Source organism: Macrotis lagotis, chromosome X (assembly GCF_037893015.1).
Source record: "Macrotis lagotis isolate mMagLag1 chromosome X, bilby.v1.9.chrom.fasta, whole genome shotgun sequence".
In the NCBI taxonomy this organism is placed as follows: Eukaryota; Metazoa; Chordata; class Mammalia; order Peramelemorphia; family Peramelidae; genus Macrotis; species Macrotis lagotis.
Genome location: NC_133666.1, coordinates 411,733,417 through 411,750,516, shown reverse-complemented (window position 1 = coordinate 411,750,516; position 17,100 = coordinate 411,733,417). Strand labels below are relative to the sequence as shown.

At 38.4% G+C, this 17,100-nt stretch overlaps 1 protein-coding gene across 4 annotated transcripts in view; it reads left to right on the top strand.

Annotated features, from left to right (window-relative positions):
* Nucleotides 1-4,292, top strand: part of LOC141503247 (hydroxyacid-oxoacid transhydrogenase, mitochondrial) — a 39,277-nt gene extending 34,985 nt beyond the window's left edge. For all 4 annotated transcript variants that reach the window (XM_074208450.1, XM_074208447.1, XM_074208449.1 and 1 more), the window contains one exon: nucleotides 945-4,292. In XM_074208450.1, the coding sequence (XP_074064551.1) occupies nucleotides 945-958 (14 nt within the window). In that variant the 3' untranslated portion in view covers nucleotides 959-4,292. The remainder of the gene's footprint in view (nucleotides 1-944) is intronic.
* Nucleotides 4,293-17,100: the final 12,808 nt, after the last annotated feature.

Here is a 17,100-nt window from a genome sequence, read left to right as displayed (position 1 = left end):
TAGTATGGTATAGTTCATCAACTGGAATTTTGTTTACTTTTTTTAATTGGTCTTTTGATGGTCAGGACAAAGAGGCAGAGTGGGGAAAGAAGAAACAAATTTCAAAAACTCATATAAAACAGAAAAATTCCTGTATATATGTCTCCTACTTGGAGGAATTGACAGAATAAAGGACGTAACTATGGGACAGTAAAAGGTTTATGATTGGGGCTGCTAGGTGGCGTAGTGGATAAAGCACCAGCCTTGGAGTCAGGAGTACCTGGGTTCAAATCCGGTCTCAGACTCAGACACTTAATAATTACCTAGCTGTGTGGCCTTGGGCAAGCTACTTAACCCCATTTGCCTCACAAAAAAAAAAAAAAACCTAAAAAAAAAAGTTTATGATTGCAATGCTAATTCTTTCATTTATTCATTATATGGTACTGGGAAAATTATTTAGTTTTCTTGAGCTTGCTTCCTCATCTGGAAAATGTAATAGCTATCCAGGGTCATTATAAGAAATAGGAGAATGGATGTAAGGATCCCATGTATTCCATAAATGTCAGCTAATAAGTTGTTGAGTCATATACAACTCTACATTGACCCCATGGAGATACTGGAGTGGTTTATCATTTCCTTCCACAGGGTGTCCTCATTTTGCAGATGAGAAACTGAGACAAAGGGGAGTAAAGAGACTTACTGAGGGTCACACAGTGTCTGAGGCCATACCTGAACTCCGACTTTTCCTGTGATTCCAAGCTAGGCCCTATCCACTGTACCACCTAGCTTCCTAAAAACTATTAAGTATAAGTGATACATCCAGCAAAAGATTTTGAAAAAAATAAAAAGTCATGTTCTTTTGTTACCAAATCATTATTTTCTAAGATCAGGTTAATCTAGTTTAATTTTAGCAGTATTTAGACTTTTCCAGTTTTACACATAACCCTTTTCATTTATTATTTCAGGAAAGAGTAACTAAACTTGCACCACGCCCACAGTCGGAGGAGGAACTATCAGCCCTGTTTGAGGCTTCGATGAAACTATACTAATAGAAACTTGAACACAAAGAATTAACATCAGCTGTACCAGTGAAGACAGAAGTTGCCCTCCCAAGATATTGAACTTTTCTCACCTACAAATCATTCCTTGTTGCTAGCTCACCTGGCAATAAATCCTTGTCTGAGGAAGATTCATTTAATGTGCCTCCACCCCTTGGGTCAGGCTACCTCCACAAAGGCAATCTAGGAATCCCCCAAAGCCTTTTGCATCCCCATCAATGATGGTCCTTTAAAGTAGCCTTCTCCCATCTCCTCTGCTAACATACCAAAAAATATGTGCCAGATGACATGGGGAGAAATTTGGCATTTTTAAAATTTAGGATTCATGACTTTTAAGTTGTTCGATTTTTTTGAAGTATGGCATAAGATTTTTCTTTTATGAGGAAGCTACAAGGAATTACATAAAATAGAAGCCATCTGGGAGGCTAGGTGGCGCAATGGATAGAGCACTGGCCTTGGAGTCAGGAGTACCTGGGTTCAAATCCGACCTCAGACACTCAATAATAACCTAGCTGTGTGGCCTTGAGCAAGCCACTTAACTCCACTTGCCTTGCCAAAAAAAAAAAAAAAATTTTTTTAGGGGCGGCTAGGTGGCGTAGTGGATAAAGCACCGGCCTTGGAGTCAGGAGTACCTGGGTTCAAATCCGACCTTAGACACTCAATAATAATAACCTAGCTGTGTGGCCTTGAGCAAGCCACTTAACGCCACTTGCCTTGCCAACAAAAAAAAAATTTGTTTAGGGGCGGCTAGGTGGTGCAGTGGATAAAGCACCGTCGATAAAGCACTGTCCCTGGAGTCAGGAGTACCTGGGTTCAAATCTGGTCTCAGCAACTTAATAATTACCTAGCTGTGTGGCCTTGGGCAAGCCACTTAACCCTATTTGCCTTGCAAAAACCTAAGAAAAAAAAAAGAAGCCATCTAAGAAAGAAGAGGCAAAAGGATCAAAAGGAGAGTTTCCTTTCTCCCCCTCTTCCTTTGTATGCCCCCCCTTTCTCTTTCCTCTTTCCTGCCTCTCATTTTCCTGTCAATCTTTTGTTTTTCCTTTCTTCCATGACTCTTGTCACCTATCTTCTGAGTCCAATACAAACTCTTGTGGATGTTACTTTAAGAAAATAAATTGAGTGATTCCTCTGGTGAAATCTACCAGATTTTATCTCTAATAAAAAAAATTGAGATATTCATTAATATTTTGGAGCCATCCAATAAGCTGAGAGCTCTAGACTATGGAGAAGAGGCAAGAAACCCATGAAGTTACAGTTTTATGTCTGGTACTTATTGTTCCTTGAAAAATTCCAGGAACACTAAAATTGAACAGAATCAAGTAAAATCAAAAGAAAGCAAGATTAAGGCTTACTTATCCTCCAGTATAGGCATTCTTAAGCTTTTATTGTGCCAAAGACCCTTTTTAATTCTGACAGAATATCCTAACTTACCAGCTTCTCAGGTTCTAATACTACCAAATAAGAATGAGCACAGGAGAGAACATCATTGTCCCCTCCACCACACTGAAAGCAGTTCAGAAAACCTCAGTAAAACTTGAACAAAATACAGCTGGCATAGCAAACTACAGATGACTGACATTTGAAATGGTGATTAAATACACAGAGATAGACAACTAATTGAGATAAATTAATCTATTTAAGGAGTCATATAGTATAATAAGGATTAATATGGTTTAATAGAATAAACTGGAATTCAGGAAACCTAAAATCTAGTCTCACTTTAATTATCTTGGACAAATCATTTCACACCTACTGATCTGATTTTCCACAATGTAAATTGAAGGTGTTAAACTAAATGATCTCCAAGTTTCCTTCTTGTCCAAAAATGTTATGATTCACTGCTTCAAATAAACAGTTATGTTTTGGTCACCAACATGAAATTTTAAATTCAGAAAGTATCACATAAACTAAAAATACTAAATTTTATTTTTTGAATGTTTATTGCCTTTACCAAGAGTTGCCAGATGCCTAAATGTGAATCACAAGTAACAGTACTTGGCAGTCACATCAATGGAGGAGAATTTAAAGGTTAGGATTAAAGAAACAGATTTAGGAAATCACAATTTCTCATTTTAATTCCTTTCATTTGAAAATTTGAAAATGTCTATTGCTTTTGTAGCTAACAAGAATGAGACATAGGATCAACTCTAATTCTGTGATGTACCTCTCTCTTTGTAGAAGAATTGAATTTCATTGAAAATGAAGTTTTCAAAGTTAATTTCTGTAAAATTAAGTCCATTTTTTATTAACTCCCATTGTCAATTGAAAGATTTTTCATGAGAAAAATTATCCCAAAAGACTGACTTCAAAATTTGGAATTCAGGGGCAGCTAGGTGGTGAAGTGGATAGAGCACCAGCCCTGGAGTCAGGTGTACCTGAGTTCAAATCCAGCCTTAGACACTTAATAATTACCTAGGCCTTGGACAAACCACTTAACCCTATTGCCTTGCAAAAACCTAAAAAAAATATTTGGAATTCAAACAGAAGCCAACTCTATGATATGCTAAAATGCATTGACAGTACAATGCTTACTGGGAATTATATTCCCTGCTTGAAGTTTATTTTCCCCCTGCACCATTTTTATCATATTATTATAACAGTTTTTCTCAGTCATGGATCTCCTCCCTGCCACATCTCTTTCAGTTTTCTTTGCCCACCACATATTCATGCTTAATGAATGTTTATTGAATTTGAATTTAATTTAAATGCTCAGTTAAGTATTATGCATATGGAAAAACCTTGACTATCCTTGGAATTCTCAGAATTTGACCCCTTTGGGTATTTATGATACTCAATAGGACTTCCCTCTTGTAGAGGATATTTTAGCAATATTATCTAATGCTTGATAGATGGGACTCTAGTTTGAAAATTCCTCAAGTTTGAGGTTTCATTTGTCTAAGGTCACCAGTTTACAGTAGTAAGGATTATAGCTTCTCTTGATCCACTTAAATTTTTATCCCCTAACCAAAGATGTGGGCAGCTAATCATATTTCATTCCTTCTATTTACATTTTTATTTTTAAAATTTTTTTCTATTTACATTTTTAAATGAAGATCTAGCATACTAAAAAATCTTGTTCATACCTGATTTTATAATCCCATATGATTAAGCACAGAGTAATTTCTCCCAAACCACTATTTAAAATCAAGAAGCTATTCTATATTAAAACTGAGCTTTTACCTGCTTCAAGCCTGTTTTGGGTTTTATTTCATTCAGAAAGCTATGAACAATTTTTTCCCCCCTCATTTTAACCATTAGAGTGTAATTTGTGTTGGAATGAGTGTTAATTATGCTAAGGAAAATAAAATTAAATGTATATAAAACCTCAACATAATGAGCAGAACTTTCATGGAGAATTCATAGGGAAAAATAAGTAAGAGTCACATAATGTAAGATAACAATGAGTTGTTAAATGCATTAAGAAGGCAGGATCCACACCTTTGAAATCAGTATTCCACTCAAGGATTTAAACCTTTAAAGCATTAAATACTAATTTGTTTCACAAAATGTCACAATACTAAACATAATTATTAAATCCTCCAATAAACAGCTAATTCATTCTGCTTTGTCATCCCTTAATTGAACCCCATTTTTGGTCAGCCTTGCATTCAGAATTGTCATGAGGGTTCTGGACACAGCTGGGAAAAAGGAATGGTCAGTGGCATGAAATTAGTGTATCATCTGAAAGCAAACAAAATTTTGAAGGAGGTACAATACAATGAAGCACAGAGATAAAAGCAGGCAGAGATCTTAACTTCTGCTACTAAAAATGCTTAGAGCGAAAATTGGTTTTCTGACCTTTTCACCTTCAGAAAGATTAATGGCTGTTTCAAATAAAAACTACTCCAATGAGGCACTGACTCAATCTGGGTATTGGCCATAAAAAAAGAAGTTTTCCCACCTTTAGGTCAGCATTTCAAATCTCTGATGAGTCAGGAAGTCATAAGCATCAGACAGCTGCTGTTACCCATGTAAATTGGCTCTGAGGTCTCTGGTATTGCCCCCAGGGGACAATCATCTACATCACAATTGACCCTCAGGCTGGCAGTCTCTACAGACTAAGATCTTGAATGAATGGATAGAATTTCTCTTTCCCCTAAAGGTAGTTCTTATAGAGCCAAGTTGAGCTATGAGGGGAGAGATGCTGCCAATTCCTCCCTGCCATCACTGATCTGAGAGGGTCTGCTCTCACAAGCTATCTTGAACAGTGATATCCCAGAACTAAAATCATTATTCACATATGCCATCTAAGAACAACATATTAGGTAGCATCCTCCATGGAACATCATGAAGCTAAATGCAAGAAAGTAATATCAATTACTGTTTTATTGGTTTTAGATAGCTTTTTAAATTAATATCCTTCATTTCTATACCCTACACATTTCTGAACACATCCATTTCCCCGATCTACTCAGAATGTTTTTATTATAACATAGATAAGCAAATAAAAAAATAAACAGTTTAACAAAATCAACCCATATCTGACACTTCCCTCTGATTTAGATCTGACAATATTTTCAACATTCCCCATGGTTCCCCACCTCTGAAATGAAGAGTTTTTGTTACATTTTTTCTCCAGAATCAAGCTTTGGTCTTTACAATTAAAAAGCATCTCATTTCTATGTTATTGTGTTTTCCATTTACATTGTTTTGGTCATTGTATATCTTGTTTTCTGAATTTAGAATATGATTGAAGACTAATGGAAATTGATTGTCTGACTAAAGTTGATTTCCTATTAGTCTAGAATGTCATTGATTTCATCAAATTATGTATGATAGATACACTATTAGTTAATTATTACTCTGTCTCCACAGTGTTTTAAAAAAGCGGTATAGTGCGAAAGTTAACGGACTAATAAAAGTATTTGTGTATTAAAACTCATTGTAGGGGCAGCTAGGTGGCATAGTGGATAAAGCACCGGCCCTGGAGTCAGGAGTACCTGGGTTCAAATCCGGTCTCAGGCACCTAATAATTACCTAGCTGTGTGGCCTTGGGCACACCGCTTAACCCCATTTGCCTTGCAAAAAAAAAAAATCCTAAAAAAAAAAACTCATTGTGGGCAATTAGGTGGAATTAGGAAAGTCTGAAGAGCAAACCAAAGTGTTAATGACCAAGATCTTAACAATGAAAAAACATACAGGAAACTCATTTAAGTATCGTATTATCAAAATTAACACAATGGTAACAATAACTTTGTCCAATGTGGGTTTACTTCTAGTAATTCTGATGCAATGCATGCTGTGTTACCAATTTTTTTTTTAAAAATCTAGATTATAACAAAATTATTAAGATTCTTGCAAATAAAAGTCAATTTTAAAAACAACAGCCATTATTTTAATGAAAAAAATGTAACAAGATAATATCCCCTCAACAGCCCAGTTGGTCTCTTCTGAATGTGCTCTAGATTGTGAGTGTCCTTGAAATGCAGTGCCCCAAACTGAATACATTCCTTAGGCATCATCTGGTCAGGCAAGATGATGATCTCTTGAAATGGACCTTTTACATTTCTTAATACAGTGAAATTTAATATTAAGCTTTGTGTATTGTTAAAGAAACAATTCCTATTTTTGTGCAAGTTACAGTTAATGACTTCTGACATCCCTGAAATGATTCCAAAAATGTTTAATATTGTTACTAAACAAGAAAGTAAAAAATGACTAGGAAGTCAAGATGAGTTTTTATAGTATGATTCTTAAGTATGTAACATTTACAGAGAGCAAACCAATTTAAAGATTTTATATTAGTCATGCAGGTGATACCATCAAACATATTTTACTTAAGGAGTTCCACCAAATTTGTGTTTAAAAAGAGTGGAGGCTGGAATCGAAATGGAGATGTGAGGCAGGGAAGTCAATCAGCAGGTCATTGCAATAGTGTAAGAGTGAGGTGATCAGACCCTTCACCAGAGTGCTAGCTATTTGAGTAAAGAGAAGAGGACAGTATGAAAGTGATGTTGTGAGGGTAGGAATCATGAGACTTCCTAACAGCTATCCAAAAGTGGAATGAACAGTTTCAGTAGAATGAGCTTCCATTTATTCTATGATCTATTTATATTGACTGTTTCCCTTTCAGGGAATGCTCCTCAGTTCTGCCTCCCAGCTTCTCCACATTGCTTTAAGATTCAGTTCAAATCTTGCTCTAAGAAGGCTCTCCCTGTCCCTTTCACTGAGTCTACGTTTTCTAAAAACCTTGCACTTACACTGTATTTTTTTTACATGTATATAGTTATTTGCATGTTGTCCAGACAATTGGAATATGATCTCTTTGAAAGCAAAGACCCTATTTTTGCCTGCTATTTCTTTGTCCCTCACTTAATATAGTGCTTCCTCACACATTATATGCACTTAATAAATATTTGTTGATTGATTAATGGATTACAGCTTCCTCTCCATGCTCATAATTCTATCCACTAGGGCCAGGTATAACAAGTCTCATGACTTTTCTATTTGATAGTCTTTCACATACTTAGAAAGAATCCATCCTTTCTAATCCATCTCTTATCTAAACTAAATATTCTCAGATCCTTCAACCAATTTTCTTTTTTTTTTTTTGCATTTTATTTTATTTTTTTCCCCAGTCACATGCAAAAACAAGTTTTAGTTTATTCACTCTTTGGACACACTTCAGTCAGTCAGTGTTTTTCCTAAACGTGGTGCCCAAATCTGAACAAAATACTATGATTAGAGAATTCTAAGGATAAGATATAAATGTAATAGAAACTGTGGGAAATGGGATGTTATTTTTCTTAATGAAGCATAAACTGTGGAATTAGAGAATTACAGTTCTAACCTCACTCCATTTATGATTTGTTTATATAGTACTGGTATAAAAGGTTGGTGGTATGCTTCAAAATACTTAAGTCTACAAACATTATCCTTTTCCAAAAGTCTTCCTCTTAATCAAAAGTAAACTAAAGAAAGATTTGCTTTTAGTATTTTCTTTACATTAACTTATAGATTTTCACTTTTTGGGAGCTACTTTATTAAGGAATCCTCCAAAATTTTCTACTCTATCATTTATCTGAATTATTTTTCATTTTTAAAGTTCCTTGATTAATTGTCTGCTGTCTTTAAACCTAACTTTTATGTGTTTCAATTATTATTTTGAATGTGTGTTCTATAATTAATATATAATGACCACATCGAAACCTTAAGGATAGCTATAGTTAAAGAGCTTTTTTGAATCTTTAAAGTAGGCATGGTGAAACTCTGCTGTAGAGGTCATACCAGTGTTTTACTTGATTTCATCTAACCTTTAGTTTGATATGGCATTGATTAGTCACTCTTGCTATGGAATGAATTCCATCATGGTATATTGTTCTGGTCATTTAATACAGTGCCTCCAGATATTTAAGGATTAGAGCAGTGGAACTTGTAAGTAAACAATATTTCAAAAGACTGGCATTAATAAATAATAACACTTCAGGGGCTATTGATTCCCCCAAGGAGCAGGTAGGAAATCACTTGAGGGCCATAAACACAAGACAATTTGTTTTGGGTGTTTCTTCTTTAAAGTGATATAAAACATTAACATATCCCATTTTTTAAACTTCAGTTTTATTTTATTTTTAGGTCCAAATTCTCTCCTTCTTACCTCCCCTCCCCACAGTTGCTGAGAAACCTAGAAAAATAAAGCCATTACAAATATGTATAGTCAAGCAAAACAAATTCTCTCATGTCATTCACATATATATAATCACATACATTTAAATATATACATATTTAGGCAGAGTGCACAATAAAATGTACATATGATATAAAGGTATAAATAAATATGTAAATGTGAGTGTGTATTTTGTGTATATATGTGTGTGTGTTCCTAAACAATTATAGTTGGTTCCATTTTGTTGATCAGAGTTCCCAAGTCTATACAAGTTCTTTGTCTTAACAATATTGTTATTATTGTATAAATTGTCATGGTTCTGCTTACTTCATTTTGCATCAGTTAGAACAAATTCTCCTAGGTGTTTCTAAAACCCTCCTCTTCACTATTTCCTATAGCATAATACCATTGCTTTGCATATACATATCATAACTTATTCATTCTTCACCTCAGTTTCTTTGCCTTGTGAAGACCTGCTATAAATGTTTTTGTTCATTTGGTGTCTTTTCCTCTTTATTTTTTTAGAGTTATAGATCTAGCAGTTGTATTGGTGGATCAAAAGTTTAATGACTTTTTGGTCATAGTTCCAAATTACTTTCCAGAATGACTGGACCAATTCACAACTCTATGAAAAATGCATTAATGCACTTGTTTTCCTACAGCCCTTCCAGCATTCAACATATTTCCTTTTTGTCAATCTAATATGTGTCCATCTACTTTTAAAATTAAAAGAACAAGGTTTATAAAGCTTTATTTAATAAATATATCAAATAGCAAAAATGCTTAAAAATATCCATTATGGCCAATGGAGAAAAGAGGTGTTTGAGAAAGAAATAGGAAGGAGAGTTAGGGAGTTCAGATTGGGAAGGGATCAAAAAGAGGGAAAGAAGCAATACCAGAGAACTGGAGATAAAGGAAAAGAAAGAAGCAGAGAAAGAGAAAAAGAAGTAGGGAAACAAAAATAGAAAAAAGAAATAAGATAGAGAATGAATGATTTTGAGGGAAGATGGTATTAGTGGAATTTCTAAAATATATCTCAGACTCCAAAAATCATCAACATAATTTGCTTGGTTGATTACAATCTATCTCCATTTTCATCTGGTTTAGAAAAGAGATCCATAGCAACAATATGCAAATATCAAGCTAAATGAGAACATCCATGGAAGCATTACAGGACCACAAACAGCTCTGCTAATCCTAAAACATCCTAATCTCTTTCTTTTTTTAAGATGATTTAATCATTTTATTAATAATGTCAGTATTTTTTTCTATTTAATAATTATTTATTATCATTTTGTACAAACAATGTTTTTTATACATTAATAAAATAGTCTTGTTTAAGAGTAAACAAAATACCCCCCAAAAAAATATAGACTCACTTGAGCGATAAAGTAAAGGGGAGAGAAAAAAATTAAAATTAAAATTAAAAAAAATAGTAATAATTGTAGGTATGGTCATGTGGCACAGTGGACAGAGCACCAGCCCTGGAGCCAGGAGCACCTGAGCCCATATCCGGCCCTGTACACCCAACAATCACCCAGCCGTGTGACATGCAAGCCACCCCAACCCCACTGCCCTGCATAAAACCAAAAAAAGAAAAAAAACACCTAAAATAAAATAAAATAGTAATAATAGTAGGGGTGGCTGGGTGGCGGACAAAGCACTGGCCCTTGAGCCAGGAGCATCCAGGTCTGAATCCGGCCTCAGACACCCAACCATCACCTGCTATGCGGCCCCAGGCGGCCCACCCAGCCCCATTTGCCCTGCACCCCCCAAAAAATAATAATAATAAAAAATGTGCTTCACTCTGTGTTCCAACACCACTAACTCTGTCGCGGGTGGATCTTATTCTTTATGATAAGTCCATCACAAAAGTTACTTCCATATTTTTCCACCGTTGCCATTGCTTATCGCAACTTCCTCCTTTCATATTTCTCCACTACCATGTACTATATTTTCTCTCTCCTTTCACTCTGACTCTCCTGCAGGGTAGCTGAGTGGTGCAGCAGACAGATCCCTGGTCCTGGGGCCAAGAGGCCCCAAGCCCCCATACCACCCCTTAGGCCCAGCATCCACCCAGCCCTATGGTCCCTGACAGGCCATCCAATCCCAGCCCCTTGCAAAAAGTAAAAAAGAAAATGTGTTATATCTGACCACTCTCTGCCCATGGTCCATCCTCTCCTTCATTCACATGCCCACCCCTTCCTCCTGTTCCCCCCCCTTCTTACTCCAGATGTCTATACCCCAATGACTGTATGTGCTGTTTCCTCTCCTAGCCACCTCTGATGACAGCAAAGATTCCCTCATTCCCCCTTGCCTTCCCCCCCTTCCATATCATTGCAATAGTTCATTGTAATAAAGAAAAAATCTTATTATATGAAATATCTTGGCCTATTCCCCCCTTTCCTTTTTCTTTCTCCCATTACATTTCCCTTTTTTCTATTGACTCCATTTTTATACCATATTTTATCTTCAAAAATCAGCTTTCTCCTGTGCTTCATCTATAAAATCACCTTCTACCTGCTCTATTAACTGAAAAGGTGCATATGAGTATTATCAATGTCATTTTTCTATACAAGAATACATGCAGTTCATCATCATTAAGTCCCTCATATTTTCTCCTTCTCCTCCAATCTTTATGCTTCACCTGAGGGCTGTATTTGAAGATCAAGCCTTCTGTTCAGCTCTGGCCATTCCAATAGGAACATTTGAAATTCCCCTGGTTCATTGAAAGTCCATCTTTTTCCCTGGAAGAGGACATTCAGTTTCGCTGGGTATTTGAGTCTCGGTTGCATTCTAAGCTTTTTTGCCTTCCAGTATATTATATTCCAAGCCCTATGAGCTTTTAATGTAGTTGCTGCTAAGTCCTGTGAGATCCTGATTGAAGCTCCATGATATTTGAATTGTGTCCTTCTGGCTGCTTGTAATATTTTCTCTTTGACTTGGGAGTTCTGTAACTTGGCTATAATATTCCTGGGGGTTGGATTTTGGGGATCTCTTTCTGGGGGATCTGTGGATTCTCTCCATTTCTATTTTGCCCTCTGCTTCTAGGATATCAGGGAAATTTTCCTCTAGTTCTTTGAAAATGATGTCAAGGCTCTTTTCCTGATCATGACTTTCAGGTATTCCAATAATTTTTTTTGCAAGGCAAATGGGGTTAAGTGGCTTGCCCAAGGCCACACAGCTAGGTAATTATTAAGTGTCTGAGACCAGATTTGAACCCAGGTATTCCTGACTCTAGGGCCGGTGCTTTATCCACTGCTCCACCTAGCCACCCTATTCCAATAATTTTTACATTATCTTTCCTAAATCTGTTTTCCATATCAGTTGTTTTTTCAATGAGATGTTTCACATTTTCTTCTAATTTTTCATTCTTTTGGTTCTGAAGTATTGAGTCCTGATTTTTAGTAAATTCATCAATCTTCCTGAGTTCTATTCTTTGTCTGAAGGATTTGTTTTCCTCAGAGAGCTTTCTTATCTCTTTTTCCATCTGGACCATTCTGCTTTTTAAAGCATTCTTCTCCTCAGTAACTTTTTGAACTGTTTTATCCATTTGACCTAAGCTGGTCTTTAACATACTATTTTCTGCAGCATTTTTTTGGATTTCCTTGACTAAGCTGCTGACTTCATTTTCATGTTTTTCCTGCATCTCTCTCCTTTCTTTTCCCAGTTTTTCTTCTAATTCCCTCATTTGATTTTCAAAATCTTTTTTGAGCTCTGTCATAGCCTGAGCCCAATTTCTGTTTGTCTTCGAGTCTTTAGATGCAGGAGCTTGTGCTTCCTCACCTTCAGACTGAGTGTTTTGATCCTTCTTGGGCTCACAGGCAAAATATTTCTCAATGGTGTTCCTCTTGTTTCTCTGCTTCCTCATTTTCCCAGCCTTAGCCTGTTTTGGTGGTGCTTCCTGAGCTTTTGGGACACTCCCACAAGGGTCTCAGTGTGTGAGGCTCTGTCCTCCTCCTGGTCTGTGAATGACCATATGTGCCCCCCTCTGCCACAGGGCTGAGGTGGGGGGCGCCCTTGCTGTTCTATTGGGGGGGGGCTTAGACGGTGATCAGGATCTGAATGTGTTCAGAGCCCCATAGTCCTGTTCCAGGGCAGAGCTGGCAGTCTCTCTCTCTCTCTCTTCACTCCCCTCCCTAGGTTCAATGAGCTCATGCCCTGGGGACTCCTGTTTACTGGCTCTGCCTGCTTCTATTTCCTGGATCTGGGTTGCCATGCTGCTCCCTGTGTGCCCTGAGGGCTGGGCTTCACGTGCTCGCTCTGGCAGAGGTCCCCCAGCTGTTCCCCCAATCTGTGCTTGGTGCTCCCCGGGACATATGTCAGGAAACTCCCCCACTGCTGAGAGCCACGGCTCCCAGCACCCTGGGACTGCCTCCAGGAGGCTGAAGTTCTTTTGCTCTGGTGGGCTGCCCCTCCAACCCTGAGGAGCAGAGCCTTTCTGCTCTTTTCCAGGTTACCTTGAGTAGGAGAACTGCCTCCCTGGGTCCCTCTGTGGGTTCTGTCTCTCGAAAATTTAGTTAGAGTTCTTAGTTTCGAAGATTTATGAGAGAGCGCCTAAGTTATGATCCTCTCTTGTCACCATCTTGGCTGCACTCCCCCAATCTTACTACTTTGCACATAAGTAGCAAAATGGATTACCCCAGATGCCAAAAAAGATAACCATTAGTGGTTTAAGAATTAGCATGTTAGTTCAGTGACATTTCCCAAGGGCCCACTATGTGTTGAACACACTATATACTAGGTATGCTGCCAACAGCTTACGTGTGTCCATCAGCGAATTGCAAAATATCATTACTAAGCACTGAGCAGACCAGAATGAGAGTGACAGGAGTGGGGATAAGGGTTTTAAATGGTTAATGTGTCTTCTGAAAAGAAAAGAGCATGGATTAAGAGAGGAAAGAAATGGAGGGTAACCATGAAAACTAAAAACATATCAAGATTTTATGAAATGAAGTGACCACTATTTATTAGAAATTTCTGTAGTCTTCCACTCTCTGTTTACAATTTTACTACATTGTTTCATCAGGGGCCTTTTATGTAAGAATTTCTTTTTTTTTTTTGTTTTGTTTTTTTATTTTTAAAATTTATTTTTATTCTCATTTTGTAACAAATGTTTTCCTTTACATTAATAAAATATACTTGTTTACAAGTAAACAAAATACCCCTCCCCCCCATGAATATAGATAGACTTGCTTGGGCAAAAAAAAAAGTAAAGGGGGGAGAAAAAAAAATTAAAATTAAAAAAATAATAGTAATAATTGTAGGTATGGCCAGGTGGTGCAATGGACGAAGCACCAGCCCTGGAGCCACGAGCACCTGAGTCCATATTCAGCCTCATAAACTCAATAATCACCCAGCCATGTGACATGCAAGCCACCCGATCCCCACTGCCCTGCAGAAACCAAAAAGAAGGAAAAAAAAAAGACCCAAAATAAAATAAAATAGTAATAATAGTAGGGGTGGCTGGGTGGCAGACAGAGAATTGGCCCTTGAGCCAGGAGCACCTGGGTCCGAATCCGGCCCCAGACACCCAAAGATCACCCTGCTATGTGGCCCCAGGCAGGCCACCCAGCCCCACTTGCCCTGCACCCTCCCCCAAATAATAATAACAAAAAATGCGTTTCAGTCTTTGTTCCAACACCATCAACTCTGTCGTGAGTGGATCACATTCTTTATGATAAGTCCATCACAAAAGTTACTGCCATATTTTTCCAACGTTGCCATTGCTGATCTCAACTCCCTCCTTTCTTATTTCTCCACTACCATGTACTATATTTTCTCTCTCCTTTCACTCTGACTCTCTTGTAGGGTTGCTGAGTGGTGCAGCAGATAGATCCCTGGTCCTGGGGCCAAGAAGCCCTGAGCCCCCATACCACCCCTTAGGCCCATAATCCACCTGGCCCTATGGTCCTGGGCAGGCCATCCAATCCAAGCCCCTTGCAAGAAGTAAAAAAAGAAAATATGTTATATCTGACCACTGTCCCCCCATGGTCCATCCTCTCCTCCTTTATTCACATCCCCACCCCTTCCCCCTGCTCCCCCCTCCTTCTTACTCCAGTTGTCTATACCCCATTAAGTATATTTGCTGTTTCCTCTCCTAGCCACCTCTGATGAGAGCAAAGGTTCCCTCATTCCCCCTTGCCTCCCCCCTTCCATATCATTGCAATAGCTCATTGTAATAAAAAAAAATCTTATTATGTGAAATAGCTTGGACTATTCCCCCTCTCCTTTTTCTTTCTCCCATTCCATTTCCCTTTTTTTCTTATTGACTCCATTTTTACACCATATTTTATCTTCGAATTCAGCTTTCTCCTGTGCTTCAACTATAAAAGCTCCCTCTACCTGCTCTATTAACTGAGATGGTTCATATGAATATTATCAGTATCATTTTTCTATACATGCAGTTCATCCTCATTAAGTCCCTCATATTTCGCCCCTCTCCTCCAATCTCCATGCTTCACCTGAGTCCTGTATCTGAAGATCAAACCTTCTGTTCAGCTCTGGCCATTCCAAAAGGAACTTTTGAAATTCTCCTGGTTCATTGAAAGTCCATCTTTTTCCCTGGAAGAGGACATTCAGCCTTGATGGGTAGTTCATTCTTGGCTGCATTCTAAGCTCTTTTGCCTTCTGGTATATTGTATTCCAAGCCCTATGAGCTTCCAGTGTAGCTGCTGCTAAGTCCTGTGTGATCCTGACTGCAGTTCCACGATATATGACTTTCAGGTATTCCAATGATTTTCAAATTATCCTTCCTAAGTCTGTTTTCCATATCAGTTGTTTTTTCAATGAGATATTTCACATTTTCTTCTAATTTTTCATTTTTTTGGTTTTAAAGTATTGAGTCCTGATTTCTGGTAAATTCATCAATCTCCCTGAATTCTATTCTTTGTCTGAAGGATTTATTCTCCTCAGAGAGTTTTCTTATCTCTTTTTCCATCTGGCCAATTTTGCTTTTTAAAGCATTCTTCTCCTCAGTAACTTTTTGCACTGTTTTATCCATTTGACCTAAGCTAATTTTTAGCATGCTATTTTCTTCAGCATTTTTTTGGATTTCCTTGACTAAGCTGCTGACTTCATTTTCATGTTTTTCCTGCATCTCTCTCCTTTCTTTTCCCAGTTTTTCTTCCAACTCCCTCATTTGATTTTCAAAGTCTTTTTTGAGCTCTATCATAGCCTGAGCCCAATTTCTGTTTTTCTTGGAGTCTTTAGATGCCGGAGCTTGTGCTTCCTCATCTTCACACTGAGTATTTTGATCCTTCTTGGGCTCATTTGCAAAATATTTCTCAATGGTCTTCCTCTTGTTTCTTTGTTCATTTTCCCAGCCTAAGTCTGTTTTTTGGGGGTGCTTCCTGAGCTTTTGGGACACTCCCACAAGGGTCTCAGTGTGTGAGGTTCTGTCCTCCCTCCTGGTCTGTGAATGACCATAAGCACCCCCCTCTGCCAAGGGGCTGAGGTGGGGGCGCCCTGCTGTTCTATGGGGGGGCCTAGACTGGGATCAGGATCTGAATGTGTTCAGAGCCCCAGAGTCCTGTTCCAGGAGCAGAGGACAGAGCTGGGCAGTCTTTCTTCACTCCCCTCCCTCAGCTCAATGGGCTCATGCCCTGGGGGCTCCTGCTTACAGGCTCCACCTCCTTCTGTTTCTGGGTCTGGGCTGCGGAAAGACCAGGCTGCTTGCTGTGTGCCCTGAGGGCTGGGCTCCACGTGGCAGAGGTTCCCAGCTGTTCCCCCACTTTGTGCCGGTGCTCCCCAGGGTGCAGCTCAGGAGACTCCCCCGCTGCTGTGAGCTGAGGCTCCCAGCGCCCTGGGGCTGCCTCCGGGAGGCTGAAGTTCTTTGGCTCTGGTGGGTCACCCCTCTGGCGGGCCGCCCCTCCGACCCCAGGGAGCAGAGCCTTTCTGCTCTTTTCCAGGTTACCTTGAGTAGGAGAACTGCCTCACTGGGTCCCTTTGTGGGTTCTGTCTCTCGAAAGTTTAGTTAGAGTCCTTAGTTTATGAGTTTTTATCAGAGAGCTCCTAAGACTCGATCCCTTCATGTCGCCATCTTGGCTCCACCCCCCTATGTAAGAATTTCTTAAGAATAAAATAAAATAAAGGAGAAACTTGTGGTAGATCATAGGTTGATAAATCTTTTACAAGTCCGCTGTCAGCCAAGTAAGGGAGGCTTTTAGCATAGACTGTGTATGCACTCAATTTGAGCAGTACATCTTCTCATTCTGGAAGATGACCCTATGAGCAGCCTAATTATATTCATCAGCACTGATTGGGAATACTTAGTCTATCATCCTATTGAACTGTCACAGGTAGACACAGAAGATGATAGGGAAAGGAAAAATAAGTGGTCTGGACCGAACTTTACATATTCCACAGCAATACAATAAGAGTCAGAAAAGAATTTAGAAATTCTAAAAATATTGTTTTCAAACCAATGCTAATCATAACTTGACCTAACTAAACATC